The sequence below is a fragment of the Chiloscyllium punctatum genome, chromosome 19, assembly GCF_047496795.1.
Source record: "Chiloscyllium punctatum isolate Juve2018m chromosome 19, sChiPun1.3, whole genome shotgun sequence".
Lineage (NCBI taxonomy): Eukaryota > Metazoa > Chordata > Chondrichthyes > Orectolobiformes > Hemiscylliidae > Chiloscyllium > Chiloscyllium punctatum.
Window position 1 is genome coordinate 62,122,033 of NC_092757.1, and position 17,678 is coordinate 62,139,710.

The window sequence follows — 17,678 nt, forward strand, 5'->3', positions numbered from 1 at the left end:
TCTGCATGACCTGTTTTCTTTCTGGAAGGCATGTACTTTGAGAAGGCAGTTAGTGTGTGCGTGTGTTTGGGAAGAGGAGCTCTAGATGGGGGGGGAGCACATCACGGAAATCAAGTCAATTGCTTTCTGATCACCTTGCGACAGAAGCAGTTGTCCCAGCAATACCACAAATTTCCAGGCCACTTCTTTTGTTCATGGTTGGTGTAGAGACCACAATCTTCACAATCTACATGAATAGCCTGGAATCAGAAGAAAAATTCTATAATTTGCAGATGTGAGATATTGTCTGATGAGATATTGTGTTATAGGTTATCTTTATTAACTCACTCACCAAATCGCTGTATTTTACTGCATTTTCACACTTCATCAGTCCTTGCTACAATCAGCGTTTACCTCTGAATAGGTGTTGCATACAGAACAACACCATCCCCATCAAGTTTCCACAAACCATCATAATATTAATCAGCCCTTACCAACCATCTCCTGGACCTGAATAGATTCCCCAATTAGTAAACACCTGTTAAAAATCTTTTAACTGGACCATTATTCCTTTAAGAAACTATCAAAACAGCTATTAATTGAAATTGCATGGATGAATGAAACTCATACTGGCAAACTGTAAATATATCTCACAACTCAGCTGCAGTAATTGGTTTAATATCCTTTATTCTTTTATCAAACACAGGTACAATTTCAACTTATTTAGAGCAAATAGGTCTAGTATTTTTACTAATATCTACTAACTTAAAAGACAAAAAAACTAACGTCTCTTAATTATGCAAGCAGATGGGACACATATTCTAAATCCCAACAGAAGTAGCAGCCTGCACTTAGCGTGTGGTTTAACCGATCTCATATCTCCCAGGACAGAAGCCCCTCAAACATTTGTGTACTATAGATAAAACAATGTAATGGCAGTTTAACATATGAAAGAATGGTGTATAAATTGGCCAGAGTTAGAACTGTATTTCGAGATTCTATTGCTGCCTTGAGCTTGTGCTGTGATTGCCGAATAAAAGCCCTCCCCAATTTTGGTCATTATTTGAACACAATCCCACACAGATGACATCCAAAATAGAAAGGGGTGGTGTTGTAAGTAATACTGAGAAAAATTATGTGAAAGAGTAGATATTAATAAATAATGAATGTGCATAAAAGTGACAATTTCATTTCACTATGAGCTTTTGTGAAGAGTAGATTTGTGAAGTAAGAATAAAGAAACCATACATTGCTTGGAAAGGAAGGAGAAATAGGTGGATGGGCAAAAGAACCTGGGAGTACATATTTTAAAATCATTAACAGTCAGGGTACAAGTTCATAAAGCCAAGAAAAAAAAGTAATCCAATAAATGGCAGAGAAAGAAACATGCTGGTAGGGTTAGAGGAATTAAATTGGGAGGAGTTTGTGCAGTGTAAGGATCAGGATGGACCATTTGGACTAAATTACTCCATTGTGTATAAGCAGAGAAACTTTCAGAACAAAAGACTGAATCTTACGTTTTTTTTCACAAAGTACAAATTAAAACCAGATTGGAGGCAAAGCACATTTTATCTTCCTCTCTTACCAAACACACTTAATTGATTCATTACTCGGCGTTGACCCCTTCCACTGAGAATAGCGTCCAATTTCACCCTCATCTTACCATATGCCCTTCTTGAAACAACTTACACTTCCAGAGATCCCAGAATTGACTGCACCCTTGGCACTAGTACCATATTTAAAATTCCATAGCGCACTCAGACAGACACTGTCAGTTCATAGTTTCCCTGCACAATCCTTGACATTCTTCCCTGACAAGAAAGCAGGAAATCTGTGCCCTTCTTTGAGAGTGGGGTTCTGGAGTTCCTGGTGGCCATGTTGGTGTGCAGATGGGACTTCCTCTTCCCCCAGGATAAGCAGTGGAGGCCACAACACAAAACCATTCCAGCCTGCTCTGAGGTTAATGGGTGGTACCCAATGCCCAATATGGCAGCCTTTTGGAGCAAGAGGCAAGTCAAACCTGCTTTAGGCTCCATATCAAGTTTTTTCTGACAGCTAGTTTATCTTGTGATTTTGGCAAGACCACAATCGTGGTGAGTTGGGCTGTAAACAAAGATGTTTACAGCATTAATTTGAGAACCTGCTGCTGCCTGGTGAGAATCTCACCACACTGCTTGAGAAAAGCAAACAAGATGTGGTGAGATGATTTTACCACTGAGATGGGGTTTGCTAAACATCTCACCCGATTCTACCATGCATCCGCCATAGCCCATGTCACTCCAAGACTAATAAGATTCCTCTCAAAGTGTGAACTCAAAAAGGGAAGGTTAACGTGAAAGGAAAATTGCAATGTCCACTCAACTGATTTTGATATCCTGTGTGGACACGACATTGTCACAGAAGCATGGAAATGTAGGAAAGTACATAATGGCTTTAAACAGAACCAAAAACATCAACTGCATTAAACACTAAAGGAAGCACAAATGACACTGATGAAATATTGATGCCAAGCACAACAGGCATTGATCGCAAAAGGTGTGACACACATGGTGACTGTAAGTACAAAGTGATCACATTTAGATACTAATTTTCACAGTTGTCAAATCATTGGAAAAGAAACTCACAAAGAAATGCTCCTGCTAAATCTTTTTAATCACTGGGATTGTTCCAAACATCTGAACAGACAGTAAGCGCTCAATGAAACAGCATCAGATGGTGTGTAAGTACTGTACTGATAACAAGCACTGGGATCTGGTCCAGTTCTGTCTTTTGTATCTAAGCTGTGGTACTTTCTGTACAGAAACTGTTATAGAGCTGCTTCAAGGTATGATATTTGTGACAAACTGTTAGGATTTTAGCTACATTGAATTCTATTCTGCTTTGAAAATGAATATTTCTATTGGTTGAAAGGTTCTGGAGGCACGTTAGACATTCAAATGTGTATGCTGACACTGCAGGAGTCAATCCATGTGATAATGGTGGCAAATTACAGCTTGGACAGCAATAGCACAATGTCTTTGAGAAAGACATATGCTCCCTGCACCATACAGAAGTGTCGCTCTCAGACTATGTTCTTGTTACAATACAAAAATAAACCATTCAGCCCGCATGGCCCATGCTGAAAGGACCATATTGTTTTATTTTTGTGTTTTTCAGAAATGGGTAGTAAAATCAGTTCTGAAGAAGGGTCACTGGACCCGAAACATTAACTCTGATTTTTCTGATTTCAGATGCTGCCTTGCCTGCTGAATTTTGCCAACAATTCCTGTTTTTGTTTCTATTTTTAAATCAATGCTCGAAAGAGTGGTTGAAGCTTTGAAATGCAAGTAATCTGACACCCATAACATGCACCAGATACAACCGTTTAATCAAGCAGTAATGAAGTTTGATTTCCAGATGATTTTGAGCTTTTGCTGGCATCCAGCTGTTCATTGGTCTATGCAAAAGTAACCAGTTATCGATGGCAGAAACCTTATGCCTGCCAAGAACTGTGTACAGAGGAACCTTGATTATCCAAATATCAATTATCCAAATATCAGATTATCCGAAGGAGATCTCGAGGTCCCAATAGAAATATTACATCAAAATGGTGTTTCCAACATTGATATGCTCATTTTGTTTACAGTGATTAAAAACGAACGTGGCTTACTGAAATGATGCCAAGAACAGTCCTGGACATTGATGGGAGCCCAGGCACCGTCTCCAAATGACTTATCTTCTTCCCTCTCCCCACACTTTCCCTGGAGTTCTACACAGGGGTCTACCCTAAACCCCCCCTTCCCCAGATAATCTCTCTAATATTGTTCTGTACAGGACAAAGGTGGAACTTAACAAAAAGTTGCAGTAAAACTGTGTGTGTGTGTGTGTGTGTGTGTGTGTGTGTGTGTGTGTTGTGCGCACGCGCTATTTGGAAACTCACACCCCAAAGGCAGCAACAGTCTTAGTTGGCTGCCCCGGAGAGGCGGTTGGGGGCTGAAGTGCAGGGGGGGCAGGGCAGACAAGTAGGTTGGAGGGAGTCAGCACCAACGGGGATGTTGGACGCGCAAAGTGGCACAGATGTTGGGTGGGGGCAGAGGCAGATGGGGCAACAGGGTTGGACAGGGGGCAGGAATGGGGCACATGGGGGGCAGTGGTGGGGCTGACTGTGGGGGGCATGGGATGGACGGGGATGGGAGCTTGCACGCGCTGTGTTGCTGTCTCATCTCCTGAACCGGGAGTGGACTGAAAGTGACTGTGACACTCTTTGCCTCAAGTTAATTTCTGAGCTGTGTGGTGACCTTGTGGGTTATTTCAGACAGTTACTTACCACCACATCCCTCCCATCACAACCTTCTTCACAAGGCTGCCTGACTACATCAGCCTGATAAGCACATGGGGCATGGGATCTTACATCTGTTATTGATCCATTATAGCCCTCAATATCCTGGCCTTTAACGGGCCTGTGTTTTCCACCTCTTCCTCTGAATATAATCATCAAAAATGTTGCGACATGCCCTGTCAAACTTACTTTTCATATTTGCCTACCACAGGGAATAGGCAGGACCTTGGGGCCAGCTGAGTTTCTCTTTCAGAAAGAGTGGACATAGAGTCATTGAGATGTACACCATGGAAACAGGCCCTTCGGTCCAACTCATCCATATACCTCCAAACCCTTCCTATTCATATACTCATCCAGATGCCTCTTAAATGTTGTAATTGTACCAGCCTCCACCACTTCCTCTGGCAACTCATTCCATACACATACCACCCTCTGCGTGACAAAGCTGCCCCTTAGGACTCTTTTATATCTTTCCCCTCTCACCCTAAACCTATCCCCTCTAGTCCCAGACCCCACCACGATGGGCCAAATGACCTCTTTCTGTGATAAAAGCATCGTTTAATTTTTTTATGTTTCTTTTCCTTTGTGATCCCTTCAAACTTGCTCTGTATCCCTTTGTTCCTTGTTTCTAACACTCTGGAGCTCTAATTTGTTGCACTTGCGTAGGTAGTTTCTTCTAGTTTGATACCGTGCCTTGCCTCATTTGCTGAATATGGTTGTTTCACGTCACAATGGAGCTTTTGTCTTTTACAGATACATGCTTGCTTTGTATCATGTCAAATATTTCTGAATACTGTTAGAGGCAACTTATCTACCAAACACTCAACTCAATTCATCTTGTTGTGACAACATTCTTTCCTGTGAACTCACAGAAGGAAAAGTGTTAAAAAGTACCCTGTTCAGTACACGTACGCACATACAAAGAGTTAACCTATTTCTCTAATCTAAGAGATGTTATCCTAAAGCGCTGGAGTGTACCGCATTCAGGAATTTACTCATTTCCTGCACTTTTAATACACAGCAACAGAAATTATGTAGATATGTTGTGCTCAGTATTGCTAACACCAAAAGTTCAGCCAATTTCAGTCTGTGTTTTGCTGCCTTCAATATTTCTCTTTACATAATGTAGCAAATTATGCTGAGGAGGAAATTCCAATTTAAATGGTCATTGGATAAATGTATGGATAAAAATTGAATAGCGTAGGTTAGATGGGCTTCAAATTGGTTCCACAGCTCAGCGCAACATCGAGGGCCGAAGGGCCTGTACTGCGCTGTAATGTTATATGATATGCCACTTAGACAAACAAAATAAAAAGGGCCTCCGCAAATGGGACTGGTCTCAACGTTATAAGATACAGCCTCCAGGAAACATTTTTGCTAGTTTTACATCAGAAACACAGACCTCTCCCATCAATTATATAACAAGTACCCAAATCACAGGTCTCAGATAGATATATACTCATGTGCAACATTGTGATATCAAGAATAAAAACAGAAAACGCTGGGGTAATTCAGTAGCATCTGTGGAGAGAGAAACAAAGAGCTAATGATGATTCTTCATTGTATTGGACTCGAAATGTTAATTCTATTTCTCTCTCTATGGATGGTGCCAGACTTGCTGAGTCTCTCCAACATTCTTTTTATTTAAGATATCCAGTATCTGTACCACTTTCCTTTTATTATTATGTCAGACAAATCCAGAAAACTATAAACCAATGAGCCTGACATCGGTGGTGGACACATTGTTCGAGGGAATCCTGAGGGACAGGATTTATATGTATTTGGAAAGGCAAAGACTGATTAGGGATCAACATGGCTTTGCGCATGGGAAATCATGTCTCACAAACTTGATTGAGTTTTTCGAAGAGGTAACAGAGAGGATTGGTGACAGCAAAGCGGTATATGTGATCTATATGGATTTCAGTAAAGCGCTCAACAAGGTTCCTCATGGTTGACTGGTTAGCAAGGTTAGATCACTCAGAATAGAGGGAGAACTAGCTATTTGGATACAGAATTGGCTCAAAGATAGAAGACAGATGTTGGGGTTTGGTTTTCAGATTGGAAGCATGTGACGAGTGGTGCACTACAAGGATCGGTGCTGAGTCCACAGCTTTTTGTCATTTATGTAAATGATTTGGATGTGAACATAGGAGGTACAGTTAGTAAGTTTGCAAATGACACCAAAATTGGAGGTGTAGTGGACAGTGAATAGGGTTACCTCAGAGTGCAATGGGATCTTGATCAAATTGGCCAATGGGCCGAGGTGTGGGAGTTTATTTTAGATAACTGTAAAATGCTGCATTTTGGAAAAGCAAATCAGGGCAGGACATATACACATAATGATAAAAGTCCTAGGGAGAGTTGCTGAACAAAGAGACCTTGGAGCGTAGGTTCACAGTTCTTTGCAAGTGGAGTCGCAGGTAGATAGGATAGGGAAGAAGGTATTTGGCATGCTTGCCTTTATTGTCATTGTATTGAGTATATAGGAATTGGGTGGTCACGTTGCAGCTGTACAGGACATTGATTAGGCCATTTTTAGGATACCGTGTACAATTCTGGTTCTCCCTACTATAGGAAGGATGTTGTGAAACTTTGAAAGGATTCAGAAAAGGTTTACAAAGAAGTTGTCATGATTGGAGGGTTTGAGCTGTAGGGAGAGGCTGAATAGGCTGGGGATAATTTCGCTGGAAGGTTGAGGGGTGACCTTACAGAGGTTGATAAAATCATGAGGGGCATGGATAGAGTAACTAGACAAGGTCTTTTCCCCGTGGTTGGGGAGTGCAGAAATAGACGGCATAGGTTTAAGGTGAGAGGAGAAAGATTTAAAAGGGACCTAAGGGTCAACTTTTTCACACAGAGGGTGGTGCGTGTATGGAATGAGCTGCCAGAGGAAGTGATGGAGGCTGATACAATTACAACATTTAAAAGGTATCTGGATGGGTATCTGAATAGGAAGGGATTAGAGGGATATGGGCCAAGTGCTAGCAAATGGGAGTAGAATTATTCAGGATATCTGGTGGGCATGGAACAGTTGTACTGAAGGATCTGTTTCTGTGCTGTATATCTTTATGACCTGGGCCCAATAACTTTACCTCAGTAAGCTCACAATTTGTATCATTATAACTTTTTTCCCTTGAATTCAACATATAAAATACTCATAATCCAATGCCTCCATAGCATCCTCCTCCACAATTAGTCCAATTTGTCATGACCTCTAACATTTACCCAACCCCACAAACGGACTTGGATTGATAGATCTCTGCTATGGTCCAAATGTTTGATCACGATCAATCGTACTGTCATCAATCTTCTAGTGGTTGACAATTCCACAGCCATAGAATTTTCCACTTTACTTGCTCTGTTTACCCAAACAAGACTAAAGCAATATCTGGAGGTCAAATTCTGAATATTGTCTTGAGACCCCACACCTTAGACAGAAATGTTTTTCTTAAATGAATAATGTAAACCCATTTTGTTTTTAACAAATAGAAAATTATGCGGATCTAACAGTCATTTGAGTTTTCAGTACGAGAAATGTCAACCCCAATGCATTCCATGCCAGTATAAACATGGACAAGACACGGACATCTCTCTGATCAGGTAGTTTTGTGAAAGTTCAAACCCAGTTTTACAAGTATCTGTGAAGAAGCGTGAATGAACAAACTGCTAATTAACAGCATATAGAAGATTAATATTAAATGACACCATTCTGTTCAAGGACATGCAGTGTTGGTACACCAGAGTACTGCTCAGCTCCATTTAATACTTAAATGTAAAAACAATGACTGCAGATGCTGGAAACCTGATTCTGGATTAGTGGTGCTGGAAGAGCACAGCAGTTCAGGCAGCATCCAAGGAGCAGCGAAATTGACGTTTCAGGCAAAAGCCCTTCATCAGGAATAAAGGCAGTGAGCCTGAAGCGTGGAGAGATAAGCTAGAGGAGGGTGGGGGTGGGGAGAAAGTAGCATAGAGTACAATAGGTGAGTGGGGGAGGGGATGAAGGTGATAGGTCAGGGAGGAGAGGGTGGAGTGGATAGGTGGAAAAGGAGATAGGCAGGTAGGACAAGTCCGGACAAGTCATGGGGACAGTGCTGAGCTGGAAGTTTGGAACTAGGGTGAGGTGGGGGAAGGGAAAATGAGGAAACTGTTGAAGTCCACATTGATGCCCTGGGGTTGAAGTGTTCCGAGGCGGAAGATGAGGCGTTCTTCCTCCAGGTGTCTGGTGGTGAGGGAGTGGCGGTGAAGGAGGCCCAGGACCTCCATGTCCTCGGCAGAGTGGAAGGGGGAGTTGAAATGTTGGGCCACAGGGCGGTGTGGTTGATTGGTGCGGGTGTCCCGGAGATGTTCCCTAAAGTGCTCTGCTAGGAGGCGCCCAGTCTCTCCAATGTAGAGTGGACCGCATCGGGAGCAACAGATACAATAAATTATATTAGTGGATGTGCAGTAAAACATTGATGGATGTGGAAGGCTCCTTTAGGGCCTTGGATTGAGGTGAGGGAGGAAGTGTGGGTGCAGGTTTTACAGTTCCTGCGGTGGCAGGGGAAGGTGCCAGGATGGGAGGGTGGGTTGTAGGGGGGGCGTGGACCTGACCAGGCAGTCACAGACAGAACGGTCTTTGCAGAAGGCAGAAAGGGGTGGGGGGGGGGGGGGAAATATATCCCTGGTGGTGGGGTCTTTTTGGAGGTGGCGGAAATGTCGGTGGATGATTTGGTTTATGTGAAGGTTTGTAGGGTGGAAGGTGAGCACCAGGGACATTCTGTCCTTGTTATGGTTGGAGGGGTGGGGTCTGAGGGCGGAGGGCGGGATGTGGATGAGATGCGTTGGAGGGCATCTTTAACCACGTGGGAAGGAAAATTGCGGTTTCGAAAAAAGGAGGCCATCTGGTGTGTTCTGTGGTGGAACTGGTCCTCCTGGGAGCAGATACGGCAGAAGCGGAGGAATTGGGAATACGGGATGGCATTTTTGCAAGAGGTAGGGTGGGAAGAGGTGTAATCCAAGTAGCTGTGGGAGTCAGTGGGTTTGTAAAAAATGTCAGTGTCAAGTCGGTCGTCATTAATGGAGATGGAGAGGTCCAGGAAGGGGAGGGAGGTGTCAGAGATAATCCAGGTAAATTTAAGGTCAGGGTGGAATGTGTTGGTGAAGTTGATGAATTGCTCAACCTCCTCGCGGGAGCACGAGGTGACGCCAATGCAGTCATCAACGTAGTGGAGGAAGAGGTGGGGAGTGGTGCCGGTGTAATTACGGAAGATCAACTGTTCTACGTATCCAACAAAGAGATTAGCATAGCTGGGGCCCATATGTGTGCTTATGGCTACCCCTTTGGTCTGGAGGAAGTGGGAGGATTCAAAGGAGAAATTGTTACAGGTGAGGACCAGTTCGGCCAAACGAATGAGTGTGTTGGTGGAAGGATACTGTTGGGGACGTCTGGAGAGGAAAAAACGGAGGGCTTGGAGGCCCTGGTCATGGCAGATGGAGGTGTAGGGGAATGAATATCTATGGTGAAGATGAGGCGTTGGGGGCCGGGGAAACTGAAGTCTTGGAGGAGGTGGAGGGTGTGGGTGGTGTCTCGAACATACGTGGGGAGTTCATGGACTAGGGGGTATAGGACAGTGTCGAAGTAGGTGGAGATGAGTTCAGTGGGGCAGGAGCATGCTGAGACAATGGGTCGGCCAGGGTGGTCAGGCTTGTGGATCTTGGGAAGGAGGTAGAACCGGGCAGTGCGGGGTTCCCGGACTATGAGGTTGGAAGCTGTAGATGGGAGATCGCCTAAGGTGATGAGGTTCTGTATGGTCTGGGAGATGATGGTTTGGTGATGGGGGGTGGGGTCATGGTCGAGGGGGCAGTAGGAAGAGGTGTCCTCGAGTTGGCGTTTGGCTTCAGTGAGGGGTCGAGGACGAATGATCAGTCCTCAGCAAAGGACTCACCTTCATCCCCCACCGTCCATGCATCAATTAATTTAATACACGCCATTACGTCGAACAATTCTTCCGTTGCCTCCGCCTCCGAGCTTACTTTCACAATCAGGATTCCCGCCCACCTTCCGAGGACCCCTTCACCCACCTCCAACACACAGCATCCAACTGGACACCCCACGCTGGCCTATTACCTGCCCTCGACCTCTTCATTTCCAACTGCTGCCGGGACATTAACCGCCTCAACCTGTCTACCCCCCCTCCCCCACTCCAACCTCTCACCCTCACAACGCACAGCCCTCCAATCCCTCTGCTCCAATCCCAACCTCATCATCAAGCCAGCAGATAAAGGGGGTGCAGTGGTAGTCTGGTGCACTGACCTCTACACCGCTGAAGCCAAACGTGAACTTGAGGACACCTCTTCCTACTGCCCCCTCGACCATAACCCCAAGGCCCTAAAGGAGCCTTCCACATCCAATGTTTTACCTGCACATCCACTAATATCATTTATTGTATCCGTTGCTCCCGATGCGGTCTCCTCTACATCGGGGAGACTGGGCGCCACCTAGCAGAGTGCTTTAGGGAACATCTCTGGGACACCCACACCAATCAACCACACCGCCCCATGGCCCAACATTTCAACTCCCCCTCCCACTCTGCCGAGGACATGGAGGTCCTGGGCCTCCTTCACCACCGCTCCCTCATCACCAGACGCCTGGAGGAAGAACACCTCATCTTCCGCCTCGGAACACTTCAACCCCAGGGCGTCAATGTGGACTTCAACAGTTTCCTCATTTCCCCTTCCCCCACCTCACCCTAGTTCCAAACTTCCAGCTCAGCACTGTCCCCATGACTTGTCCGGACTTGTCCTACCTGCCTATCTCCTTTTCCACCTATCCACTCCACCCTCTCCTCCCTGACCTATCACCTTCATCCCCTCCCCCACTCACCGATTGTACTCTATGCTACTTTCTCCCCACCCCCACCCTCCTCTAGGTTATCTCTCCACGCTTCAGGCTCTCTGCCTTTATTCCTGATGAAGGGCTTTTGCCCGAAATGTCGACTTCGCTGCTCCTTGGATGCTGCCTGAACTGCTGTGCTCTTCCAGCACCACTAATCCAGAATCCATTTAATACTTAGCTGTGTTGCCTTGCCTGTTGAGATAGTTATTACTGGAAATAGCTAAGCAATTAGTGGGGACTTGGAAGGTATAACAATTAACATTTAATGCAGTAATGTTTAATATTTAGTACAGTAAAATCATTTGACGTAAGTTAAAAATGGTGCAATTTTATAAATAAACGGACATCCTTCAGCCCATGATTGGGATATATATTAGCCGAAGATGGAATGCCTGAAACAATTTTACCATCTTTTCTTCAGGATATTCATTGCAGGAGTTCCACAGAATAGTGTCCTAGGCTCAACTATCTTCAGCTGCTTCATCAGTGATCTTTCCTCCATAAAGTCAGACGTGGGAATGTTCACTGATGATTGTAAGGATCTAAAATTGGAATTTAGGCAACAAAATATGTAGATTTTTATTTCAACAAAATGGTTTCTCGATTTAAAAGAATACTACAAAATGGCCTGTGAACCATACTGCTGAACATACTGCTGATTTGCAGAAGTAACGTGCAGTTCAAAGATAAGAGAACAACAGAGTTTTCATAAGATGAATGCTGACACATTAATTGACCATTTGAACTAACCTTGAACTAATACGTGGCATGACAATTTACGTAAATTAGATATCCTTCTTAAAGAAAATATCATTGGATAAACTTGCTGTAAATCATGTCACCTTATTGTATGGGATTGGTCTTTCGTATAATTAAGGCTGTACTATTTCTTAAAAAACATATAAATAATGTGTAATTTTCAAATGTAATTGCGCAACTTCATCATGGAGCACAGAAGTTTCAATCTCTGTGTTGCTGGATAGAATTGCATCAAGGTACCTTAATTCAATAAACTAATGAACCTTGCTTTTTGAATAGACCACATTTGTCGATTCCTTTGACCAGTCTCGAACCAAGAGGCCCCTCTTGAGGGGACGGAGATCTTCAATTGCACAATGTTCAGCACCATTCACAACTCCCCAGATACTGAAGCAGTACACATTATTGGAGCAAGTCCTGGAAAAATTCAGGTTTGGACTTCAAAGTGGCATGGTACTGTGCTCTAGCCCATGACAGAACACTCACAGAGGCCATGATCATCATCATCGGTGCTCCCTTGCAAGTGAGGATGACTCTCTTCCACTCTCAGGGGGAGTCCATAGGTGGCTATACGGACTGATGCGACTTCCACAGACACTGCTACACTAAAGGCATAAGATGGCTGTGGGAAGGGATGGATGGGATGTTGGTGTGGCAGCATGCTTTTCACACTATTTTTGCCTGGTTTCCACTTTCTCCGAACATAAGTCTGAAGGTGTTCGACTCCTTTTTGGAAGTTCCTCCTTTAGATGGTCTTGGGCCACTTATTCAGTGATCCCCTCAAGGCCTCACGGGAACACCTCCTCTATCCACCTTGGACTCACCTGCCATTCCAGAATTGGGAGTGGAGCACCTGCTTGGGGAGTCTCATGTTAGTCATGCGGACCAAGTGCCCAGCCCATCACAGTTGCTCAAAGGTGGTCAGTGCTTCAATGCTGGAGATGGTGGCTTGGTCGAGGACGCTAATGTTGGTACATTTTTCTTTTCCCAGGGGATTGACAGGATCATGAAAATGTAGCGTTAGTGGTACTGCTCCAATGCCTTGAGGTGTCTGCTGTAGACAGCCACATCTCTGAACCATTTGGGAGTCACCACAGCTCTGTATACTTTGAGCTTGGTTTTGGATTTGGTGTTGTTGATCTTGAACACCCTTTTCCTCAGACAGCCAAAGGCTGCACTAGCACACTTGAGGTGGTGCTGAATCTCTTCATCAATAGCTGCTTTGGCCAACAGGACATTTTTGAGGTATTGGAAGTGGTCAACATTCTCTAAGGCCTCCCCACAGTCCTTGATGATTGGGGGTTCAAGCAGCATTTTTCAATGTCTCAAAGACACCGGCATCACTAAATCTAGTTGTAGCAAAATAGTTCAGGCACATGAGTCTGCTCTTTGGGAGGTTGGAGGTTGAAGCTTGACATCATCTAGGATAAAATAGTCAATTTTATTGGCACTCAATCCATCACCATTAACACCCACTCTCCCCATACCAACACACAGAAGCAGCAATGCGCACTACTTACAAGACGCACAGCAGGAACTCGCCAAGGCTATTCTAACAATACCTGACAAACATGCAACCTCTCCTACCTAAAAGGTCAGGGTGCACAAGAATAGCAGCACCTGCAAGGACCCCTGGCAAGCTACACATAATCCTGAATTTGGAAATATATCACTGATCCTTCACTGCTGCTGGATCAAAAACCTCGAACTCCCTTCTGAACAACAACGTAGGTGCGTTTCCACCCCAGGACTGCGGCGGTTCAAGAAAATAGCTCATCATCCCATTTTCAAGGGTAGTTAGGGACATGTAATAAATGCTGACTCGACCTGAAATGCTCACATCCCATAAATTAACAAACAAAAAGATTTAAGGCTCAAAGTGAAAGGGAAAAAGATGACAAAGTGAAGTAAAATTGAAAAACAGTATATCAAGCCTATCATAATGAATATGTGAAAAGACAACTCAAAAGAGGTAACAGGCTCAGTGGAATATGGAAAACAGGAAGATGAGGAAAATACCTCCAATACCATGGAAAAGAACTAAGTATTCTACAAGTATGTTAGTTACAGAAGAATCATTAAATGTGAGTGGGAATTCCAGAATTAAGAGGATAAACAGAAACTTTCAAGGATACATAGCTAATAATGCATATCAATATTTACCAAAAAGAGAAAGAAATGGGGAAGTAAATAAATCCTGATATGGTTAAAAGCAAAATTGGAGAGACAAGATAGGAAAGATGATGATAAGGTATGTTAATTTAGTTAAAGGAAAGATTATTTCAGGGTGGAGATACACTGGAGGTGAGAAGGGCAGACCCAGCTAATTATAAGCCAGTTAGTTTAACATCAGAAGTAGGGGACATTGAAATCTTTAATTAAAGATAAAATTACTAACTTTCTAGAAGAGGAAAAAATAAATTAAAAACAGCCACAGTTCTCAAAAAGGCAGATCCTGCTTGACAATGCTGACATTTCTTTGAGGGGGGAGTTTGCACATTGTAGGTTTGGGAATTGCAATGGATATGATATTCTTGGATTTTCACAATCACTTCAACAGGTTGAGCAAAGACAGGAAACAGTATTGAAAACTGGTCAGAAAGGAATAAACAGAGTATGGATTAAGGATGGTTTCTCTTGATGGCTGGAATTAATAGTGTACTACATGTATCTATGCTGGGACAGTTTCTGTTCACTGTGTACAGATATGATTTACATCAGGTATGAGAGAGAATGGTGTATAACTTTGTGGATGACATCAAATGCAAGACATAGCAAATAATTCTGAGGAGAAAGAGTCATTGAAATAGAATATGCTAAGATGGTAGAATCAGTGAGAAAAAGTGACAGATGGAATTCAAAATTAGTACTTGAAGTGCAGACAATATTAGTGTCCAATAGCACACAACATGGGGACCCAACATAAAAGAAAGTAAAGGAATATGGAAACTATGTGGGCCAATGTGATTCTAACAACTGCTAAAATGGAGCATGAACCATCAAATGGAACAACTGTGGGGAGCAGCCTGCTTTTCTTTTCCTGTTGTAGTTTCTATACAAGTATTTAAGTATTCTGGATATTGCTAGAATTTAGATTTGAATACTGAGAATGTAGGTCAAAACATTGTCACAATCAAACTTAAACAGTCACCATCCAGGTCAGAGCTGGTCTCAGTTCAGATCGAAATGTTGACCCAGATTCAGTGGTAGCAGAACATCAAACAAAATCTTCTCTTAATTTGATTTGTAAATTACATACATTTAAGTTTATACATTTTTTACAATGGCAAGTGACTAAAATTACAAATTGATGACATGCAATTAGCGGAACTGAGGCATTTGGGGCCATAAAGATCTTTCCTCATACAGTTCAGTTAAAGGACTGATAGGTCAATAGCACAGAAGTGAGAAGTGTGTATAAATCAGAGCATGCAATTTCCATGGCAAATCGAGTTGAGAAAGTGAAATGGAGAGGGAACTAAATGTTGCATCAAGAGGGATATGAAAACAAAATAGACATTGTTTGCCTCACCATTATTTTGACAGGAGAATAAAGACCAGTATCAGATTCAGGGCTGCAACATCACACCAATCAGGGTCGGAGTATGAATACCATCAGGATTTGGATACAAACACCATGACAAGTCTGATCTAAATCTTGGTTTAAACACTTTCATGATCCATACTTAAACACTGCGAGTACTTCTGAATTTCTGGAGAAAGTCCAACAAAATTTCATTCACATATTATATTGCTTCATGTGTGCGTGATTTGTACCACCACAATTATCTCTCTGGTTATTCACATTGTGCCAAAATCCTTAGCTGAACAGAGATATCGAGTGCAGGAGGAGATGTTGTAGAAAGAGCTTCTTTGAGAGCCACACACCACAAGAATGTGTCAACCACATGCCAGCTTTGTTTTGTATAAATACAGCCACTACCCTGAATGGACAGCACTCACCCAGCAGGCAGCGAGAAGTCGGAGGCAATCAGTGAAAAGGATTTTAGGGAAGTCCTATTATCCACAAAGAAACTGTCTGGTGATTAACAGTTGGATTTGGCTAGCAGCTCATGTATGTGTGATAATTAGACTAATAGGAGTTAGTATTCTTGTCACAGCATCAGCAGCTGCCACAGCAGGGCTGACATTCCCAAAGGATCGCAGGCCTCTGATCAGTATGGCAGGGATTAGGCACTTCAGGGTCTCCTTCAGTTACCGGTTCCTATTAATAATCCCATCTCTGCAAGATACTTATTCCTGGCAGCTCGTATCAAGGTGACAGAGGACATTTGCTTCCTCAACTCTATTAATACAATAATGTATTCCTGCTCATGTACTCAATTCCCAAGCTAAAAAATCTTGCCTCTCCTGAATGTCTCATTGATAAAAATAAACTCCTGACCACACAGCCATTTCTGTTCTGCATTTATCTCCGTTCAACATGGCATGCACAACAATCCCCGATTGGATTTTGCAGGAATTTTGCTTCTGCACACTGATGCTAGGATAGATTTTATGTTTATTCAAAAACAATTAAAATGCAAATCAGAGCATACTCAACATGAAAAGACCAGCTAGCAAGTTAATGTCTTGAGCAGTTTTCAGATTTAGCACAAAGCAGATTTGATTTAAGCTGTCCTCACAGTGACATCCAGTCACAAAGGAGGGCAATCTGTGAGACAGTCTAAACATTTCAACTTGCAGTTTCACCTCCACCTCAAGTGGTGATATTTCATCAGGAAAATGTTGCTTAGCAGGAAAAATAGAGCTTTTTCAATTCAGTAAATTTGTTTTTTTTCTACTAAGTCTCACTACCACTTGCTGTTTTCTGATACTATCTACCACTCCATTTCTTCCACATTGACCACATTCCTTTAAAAATTATTGCCAGCCACGTATTAAAGAGCAAACCTACAATTCTAACAAAGTGAATCATTGTAAATGCTGGAAATCTGAACTAAAACAGAGCATGCTATAAACACTCAGCAGAATTTGTGGTGAGGGAAACAGAGTTAATGTCTCAGGTCAATGACCTTTCATTACAACTTTAGATTTATGTATTTTCTCAAACTAAATAACTTTGAAGATGCTGCCACTCAACTACTATACATGCTAATTCCTCCCATTGTGGACTGAGTCCTCAATTCACTTTATGACCAGTCTTGAACCGGTCATAACTAATATCCAGTATCTCTGTGTCTACTGTTCCCTGAACTTCTCGTCCTCCTCAACTGTTGATAAAGTTGTTAGTGCTGTTTGTCTTCACCATTTTGATATGTCTCAATCTTTGCGTCATTCTGTCATATTTGCACTTCTTAGATTAGATTCTTTACAGTGTGGAAACTGGCCCTTCGGCCCCTCAAGTCCACACCGCCCCTTTGAAGAGAAACCCACACAAACCCATTCCCCTATCCTATATTTACTCCTGACTAATACACCTAACATTGTGGGCAATTTAGCATGGCCAATTCACCTGACCTGCACATCTTTTAGATTGTGGGAAGAAACCGGAGCACCCGGAGGAAACCCACGCAGACACAGGGAGAACGTACAAACTCCACACAGACAGGTGGGAATCGAACTCAGGACCCTGGTGCTGTGAGGCAGCAGTGCTAACCACTGAGCCACTGTGCCGCCCTTAGATGAAAATAGTTTAAGAGATAAATTATTCGAGCAGAATTTGCTGGAACATTTGGACCAGAAAGCAAGGTGAAAGGAAGGGGAATTAATTTCATTAGTGTATAT

General features: G+C 43.0%; 1 protein-coding gene across 3 annotated transcripts in view; it reads right to left on the reverse strand.

Moving 5' to 3' along the window:
- LOC140491403 (peripheral-type benzodiazepine receptor-associated protein 1-like) overlaps positions 1-17,678 on the reverse strand; it is a 293,538-nt gene that overhangs the window by 258,458 nt on the left and 17,402 nt on the right. For 2 of the 3 annotated variants that reach the window (XM_072589526.1, XM_072589524.1), the window contains one exon: positions 135-239. The exons of the other annotated variant lie outside the window; for it this stretch is intronic. In XM_072589526.1, coding sequence (XP_072445627.1) covers positions 135-239 — 105 coding nt within the window. The remainder of the gene's footprint in view (positions 1-134; positions 240-17,678) is intronic. 3 annotated transcript variants of the gene reach the window in all.